Source organism: Garra rufa, chromosome 1, assembly GCF_049309525.1.
Source record: "Garra rufa chromosome 1, GarRuf1.0, whole genome shotgun sequence".
NCBI classification, from domain to species: domain Eukaryota; kingdom Metazoa; phylum Chordata; class Actinopteri; order Cypriniformes; family Cyprinidae; genus Garra; species Garra rufa.
The window spans coordinates 7,858,045-7,865,179 of NC_133361.1; the positions used below are offsets into that span (position 1 = coordinate 7,858,045).

The following is a 7,135-nucleotide window of genomic DNA, read 5'->3' on the forward strand; positions in this document are numbered from 1 at the left end:
ATCACGAAATAAGCCCCTTCAGTGTGATCACACTGTCGGGGCTTATTTCTGCGATAACTACCGGCTGCCTGTACATTATCCCTTACATAATCGCTGAGCTCGCATTATCATACGGGGGGTCTCATTTTTACACGTACCACAAACTTTTTGCAGCCAAGTGTGCTATCCGGATCGCTCAGTGGAACCAGTGTCCTTATTGGGGGGCTCTAGATTCGGAACTACACAGCAGGGTATTTTTAGGCTGTCACAATATTTCATGCGCAGTCTGTCGTTCGTTTAATCACTCCACTGTCATTTGCCCTTTCGTTAATCCATCCATCCCCCCCCTGCCCCGAACCTTCTCAGCCTAAATCCACCAGCTACGTCCCGCGCCTTATGGACACCCCCGCCACGCCCACTCCCTCATTTCGCCGCCGCCCTTCCTCTGCCGACACCCAGGTATGCGCCAGCTTCAACAACGGCAGGTGCACAAGGCAGCGCTGCCGGTTCATGCACGTCTGCAATTTTTGTGGCGCCGCTCATGCTCGCCTGATTTGTCCTGTGCAAAAAGCTGCAAATAAAAATTCTAAACAATATTTATCGACTCCTGTAAATGTTTCTCGTCTGTCTGAAGAATTGCTTCATCATCCTGATTCTCAGTTTACAGATTATATTCTAACAGGTCTCTCACACGGCTTTCACCCCGGTGTCGAAAGTCTCCCTTCCGAAAGCTTTATCTGTCCCAATCTCCAGTCGGCTTTTGCCGAACCCGAATCAGTCGACCTCCTAATTAAAAAAGAATTAGAAGCGAACTTCATGATTGGCCCCTTCTCCATTCCTCCCTTCAGTGTTTTTCGGGTCAGCCCCATCGGCATAGCTACCAGGAAATTTTCAGGTAAAAAACGGTTAATAATCGATCTGTCGTCCCCACATAATTCCCCGTTTCCGAGCATTAACAGCCTCATCCCGCTCAATGAATTTTCTCTTCACTACCACGACATTGACCAAGCCATTACCCTGATTAAAAAAAGCAGGTCGCGGTGCTTGGCTGGCCAAAGTCGACATCACCTCCGCCTTTAAAGTCATGCCCATCCACCCAGATTTTTGGCACCTATTCGGCATCTGCTGGCAGGATAAATATTACTTCGCTGTCCGCCTCACCTTCGGCTGCAGAAACAGCCCCAAAATTTTTGACATGTTGTCAGAGGCAATTTGCTGGATGCTCTCCAACAATCATGACATACCGTTTTTAGTTAATCTCCTAGACGACTTTTTGATCATCTCGCCCCCCGACTCTGTCCCAGCCGCACATCTTCTGACTACCCAAAAGCTTTTCGCAGAGCTCGGGATTCCCCTCGCCCAAGACAAAACCTTAAGCCCTAGCACTTCTATTGAATTTTTGGGCATCAACTTTCCCAAAAATTCCCAAAAATTCCAGGCCTCTCTACCCAAAGAAAAAATCGATAGAACCATACTGGTTACTTCCTCTCTCCTAGCCAATCCAAGCTGTTCCAAGCGTGAGCTTCTATCCATTTTAGGCCATTTAAATTTTGCAATGCGCATCATCCTCCAAGGCCGCCCCTTCATCTCCCACCTGCTTTCACTCGCATCCTCCGCCCACGCCCTAGAGGACCAAATTTCCCTAACTGACCCGTGCCGCAATGAGCTCAGTCTATGGATATCCTTCCTCAAACAATGGAACGGATTATCCTTCTTCTATAACAACCTGATTTCTTCCCCAATTGATATCAAATTGTTTACAGATGCTGCCCCCTCCATCGGTTGTAGTGTTTTTTCCAAGGCCGCTGGTTCACATCCACATGCCCCCCCCCCCATACCCCCCCCCCATACCCCCCCCCCCAGCTAGCTGATTTGCCGCTCCAGCTATCATCCTCAGCGCTATTTGAGCTATATCCTCTAGTCGTTGCAGCCTTTCTATGGGGTAAAGAATGGTCCGCCACTAGCGTCCTTGTCCATTGTGACAACGAAGTTACTGCGCATTGCATCAACAAAGGCCGCTCCCATTCTCCCACTCTAATGCCTTTGTTAAGATGCCTGATTTGGATTTCGGCTTGTGACCAATTCATTATCACTGCAAAACACATTCCTGGGTCAAAAACTCAAATAGCTGACTCTCTTTCTCGTTTTTCCTTCCAGAAATTCAGATCCTTGGCGCCGGAGGCGGACCCACTCCCGACCCCAGTACCTCCCTATTCAGAGCTGATAATCCCATAAACCACCCCCTGAGACCTCTCCTCGAAGCTTCCCTCAGTTCCATTCTCCAAGCCGTTTCCCCCAGAACCCTCCAGTCCTACCTAACAGCATGGAAATGTTTCAAGACATTTCACGCGGCTTACAAGCTGTCGTTTCCCGACTTCTCCCTGCTAGCTATTACCTACTTCATCTCCTATCTCAACGCCATCAAAAACCTCCAAGTCAGCTCCATTAAAGGTCCAATTTTTTCATAAACTTCTATACGGCTCACCTTCGACCCAAATTACCAATTCCCAGACAGCCCTACTCATTAAAGGTATACAAAAAACCCACCCCAGACACCTATAACGCTGAAAATATTATCCAAGTGCATCTCTACCCTCCGCAAAGGTTACCAATCCATCCACACCGCCCGTACGCTAGACGCTATGTTTATCCTGGCATTCTTTGGCTTCCTCAGATGCTCTGAGCTCGCCATCACATCTAGCTTCAACCCAGCCATCCACCCAACCATTTCCGATCTAGCAGCATTAGGAAATGAAGCCATTTCCTATTTCATTAAACAAAGCAAAACAGATCAGTCAAAAAGAGGCCACTTCGTTTACATCTTCAACCTCCAGTCGCCCCCCCCCCCCCCCAGCCTTTTCAAACCCTCCTAACCTTCCTCCAGATCAGGAAATCTCAATCAAAAAACCCATCCGACCGCCTTTTTACAGACGACTCCAACCGTCCCGTCACCCGTTTCTGGTTTCAGAAGCACCTTAAGTCCGTCTTACTCCCATCTGGCATCCCAGCTGATGACTTCTCCAGCCATTCTTTTCGAATTGGCGCAGCAACAACAGCAGCCCAAAAAGGCCTCTCCCAGCAGCAAATCCAAACACTCGGTCGCTGGTCGTCAGAAGCTTTCAAGAGCTATATTCGATCAGACCGCTCCCATATCAAAGAAGCCCACCAGACACTAATCAGCTAAAGTAATTATCTCAGACCATCCCCCATCCACCCGCACTATTCACACAGCCCTCGTCGGCCATCCCACAGCATCCCCGTCCAGTTTAATCCTCTAAACTTTCCTTTGTATCCCGCCACAGCAATGTCCGCTCCCGCCGGAGCCTTTATCTTTTTCCCACAACCACCGCAGCATCCGCTATTAATAATCCCCCACTGATTCAGCACTGCCTGCTCCCGCAGGAGCCTCTAGCCTCCTCCCCACACTGCAGCAGCAGCATTCGCTCCCGCTGGAGCCTTTAATTATAACCTTTCTCCGCAGAAGCAGAGCCCACTTCCGCAGAAGCCTCAAGCCCTCTTCCCCACACCGCAGTGCCAGCTCCCGCAGGAGCTCCTAGCCTTCTTCCCACACTGCAGCAGCAGCATTCGCTCCCGCCGGAGCATCCATTTATATCTTTTCTCTGCCGCAGCAGAGCCTGCTTCCGCAGAAGCCTCTAGCCCTCTTCCCCGCACCGCAGTGCCAGCTCCCACAGGAGCCCCTAGCCTTCTTCCCACACTGCAGCAACAGTATTCACTCCCGCTGGAGCCTCTATTTATAACCCCCCACTACCGCAGCAGAGCCCGTTTCCGCAGATGCCTCTAGCCTTCTTCCCCGCATTTCAGCAGCAGCGTCAGCTCCTGCAGGAGCCTCATCCTCCTTTTTGTAGTTCCCCACTGCCGCAGCAGTCCCCTCTTCCATAGGAGTTTTTTCCTATTTTTCCCCAACAGTGCCCGCAGGAGCTCCCCCCCTATCTCCACCCATGCATCAACGCCCACTACGAACATCCAGCATCCCTTAAGTCCAAGCTTTTGGGGGGCTATTTGGCTGCTGTCCTGCGATTAATTACTAGCCCTTTGGGGAGCGCTTATAGGGTTCGGGCCAGTACTGAGCTCGGACCCCTCCCCCTGGGCGGGGGAGAGCCCCGGGCTCAGGAATGACTACCGAGCTCGAGGCCCTCTCCCGGACAGCACGCCAAATATGCACAACCTTTCGCTCAGTTTATTTACTGTAAGAGGGAACTCGTGAACTCAAAAGAAGAAATAACATTTGAACATTAAACACTAACAGGTCTTTACCTTTACTCAAAAATGCAAAATGTAACATGTAATTTTCATAAATTGTATTGAAACAACTCTTTTAATTTAACTTAAGTAATTGCAAGTATTTGTTGACATGGACAAGAGGAGTCAGTAAATCATTTTTTTTTTTCTTTGGATTGTAGCTCAAACACAAATTGGTCTTTACCTTTACTCAAAAATGCATAATATAACACTTTCTTTTATTGAAACAACTTTTTCAATTTAACTTGAGTGATCAAATGCATTTGTGAAAAAAAAAAAACATGACAAGAGAAACTTTTTTTTTTTTTTTTTTTGGACTGTACCTCCAGTAGAAGTTACTGCTGTTGTTGTAGTTGGTTTTGTGATGTGGACTGAAGTCACTGCTGTCCTTGTTTTGTCTTGAGCTATAAAGATGAATGTTAGTCCATATGAGTCACTGTAGAATATGACAATCAAATTTTAACTTTGATGATCACATTACATAAAAAATAAAAATTTTGCTGTCAAGTTTTAATTACTTTATTATTTATTGTTAAACTTGATTTGAGCTTCTCTTCTTTCAGACTAAAATAAGCTTTAATACCTCAGTTTGTTCTGCTTTAGTAATACTAATAGTCATTACTGACATTATGAGGATGTAAATTGATTAATGAGATTATTTTCTCACCTGAACGTTTGACAGTATATGTGTCTGAGGAATTGACTTGATCTCCGTGAGTAACTTCACATTTCAACTCTCTGTTGTCTTCATTCAGGAGTGTTGTAGTCAGAGCGATGATACATTGTCCTGATGAGAATAATATCTGATATCTGGAGTCTGATATCGTCAGTTTAACAACAGCCTGATTCATCCAGAACAGCTCAATTCCCTCAGAACGGATCCAATCATCACAAGAGACTCCTTTATGTGAATATGAATACAACTGACAGGAGAGAGACACAGAGCTGCCTGGACTGATCTCAGTCTGTGAGGATGATGAAGAGACTGAAACACAAAATAGCACACAAATCACATACTTTTCAATAATCATGGAGTTTAAACAAAGAATTTGCCCTTTTTAGATTGTTCATAAAATCATAAAATTACCGTGAAGAACATGCAGAAAAACACGTGCATCAGTCCCTTGCTGTTTGTCATTCACATATTGTCGGCAGCTGTAAGATCCATAATCTTCTTTTGTGATGTTCTTGATGTTCAGAGAGCAGTCAGACCCCAGACTCAGTCTCTCATGTCTCTCTGTGTCTTTCTTCTTTATCCCTAAACCAATCAGTTCAACTGTTGCTGAATGACTGATATAGGTCCATGTAGTTGATTTGCAGTCAGGAAGAGCATTATTACAGGGCAGACGGACATTTTCACCAGAATTGATGAACACATGAGCATCATCCTCTCCACTGGTACCTGAAACACAAGAACATGCAAGTGACCATTGTTATATATTAATAAATGAAGGCTCATAATCAAACCCTGTGACAGCAGGTCAAACAGTATTTACAAATGTGACTCTAAGATCAGATCATGAATGTCAGAAAGAATAAAACATGTTCAAATTAACTCATTCCTAGACTCAACACCAGACCAGCTGTTGTGTACTGTTGTGTAAATGCACAGAAGTTTTTTTTTTTTGTTGTTGTTATCGTTGTTGTTGTTGTTGTTGTTGTTGTTGTTGTTGAAAATGGTGTCATGTCAACACCACCCGAATGTGTGAGAATTCACAGCCATCAGTCCAAACTGGGTTCAGAAATCATCAGTTCTGCGTGAGGTAAGATGTCAGTTCCTCTTCTGAGTTTCTTTAATAATCTGTGCGGTCAAACAAACTGAGTTCGCACAGCCAGCAATAACATGTTTCCAAACCTCAACAGTGAGCTCACCGCCCTCAAAATACTATAAAGTGATGTGTGGACAAGTATGGTGTCCAATTCGCGGAATTTGTGCTCTGCATTTAACCAATCACAAGTGAACACACACACACACACACACACACACACACACACACACACACACACACTGAACACACACCAGGAGCAGTGGGCAGCCATTTTAGCTGTGATGCCTGGGAGAAGTTGGGGGCTTGGTGCCCAGAACACAAAGATAACAAAGATAACCATTAGGGTTGAGAGGAGAAAAGGTGCTTCTTTGACCACAGAGAAAGCCATATACTTCCATAATTTTTTTTTTTAAGAATCTGTGCAGTTTCATGACAGATGCAGATGATGAAAAATGTATTATATTTGTTATTATCATTGATATAAACACACACAGTTGTGGGCTCCCTAGTAAAATACTCCAGCTGTATGTGAAATCATCCCCTGTACCCTTATTCATATTCCCTACATTAATACAGGTCCTTTTTAAAAAATTAAAGTTCATTATTTTCTGTAATGTACTGATAAACATTAGACTTTCATATATTTTAGATTTTTATCAAGAGCAGGGTCAATGCAGCTAGCTATCAGGAGATTTTGGAGCACTTCATGCTTCCATCTGCTGAAAAGCTTTATGGAGATGAAGATTTCATTTTTCAGCACGACCTGGCACCTGCTCACAGTGCCAAAACCACTGGTAAATGGTTTACTGACCATGGTATTACTGTGCTCAATTGGCCTGCCAACTCCTGACCTGAACCCCATAGAGAATCTGTGGGATATTGTGAAGAGAAAGTTGAGAGACGCAAGACCCAACACTCTGGATGAGCTTAAGGCCGCTATCGAAGCATCCTGGGCCTCCATAACACCTCAGCAGTGCCACAGGCTGATTGCCTCCATGCCACGCCGCATTGAAGCAGTCATTTCTGCAAAAGGATTCCCGACCAAGTATTGAGTGCATAACTGAACATAATTATTTGAAGGTTGACTTTTTTTGTATTAAAAACACTTTTCTTTTATTGGTCGGATG

At 45.2% G+C, this 7,135-nt stretch overlaps 1 protein-coding gene across 1 annotated transcript; it reads right to left on the minus strand.

Moving 5' to 3' along the window:
* Positions 1-3,777: 3,777 nt before the first annotated feature.
* Positions 3,778-6,565, minus strand: LOC141340613 (uncharacterized). The gene is made up of 4 exons (XM_073845693.1): positions 6,556-6,565; positions 5,327-5,641; positions 4,907-5,224; positions 3,778-3,953 (listed from the first exon to the last, which is right to left on the minus strand). The coding sequence occupies exons 1-4, from the start codon at positions 6,563-6,565 to the stop codon at positions 3,778-3,780; spliced, it is 819 nt and encodes a 272-aa protein (XP_073701794.1).
* Between the last annotated feature and the right edge of the window lie 570 nt (positions 6,566-7,135).

Excerpts from the sequence above, each read along its gene's own strand:
- LOC141340613 (XM_073845693.1), bottom strand. Across the intron at positions 5,225-5,326 it reads TTTTCTGCATGTTCTTCACG|TCTCTTCATCATCCTCACAG; the intron begins GTAATTTTATGA and ends TTTGTGTTTCAG. Across the intron at positions 3,954-4,906 it reads ATATACTGTCAAACGTTCAG|TGGGCGTTGATGCATGGGTG; the intron begins GTGAGAAAATAA and ends GGATGTTCGTAG.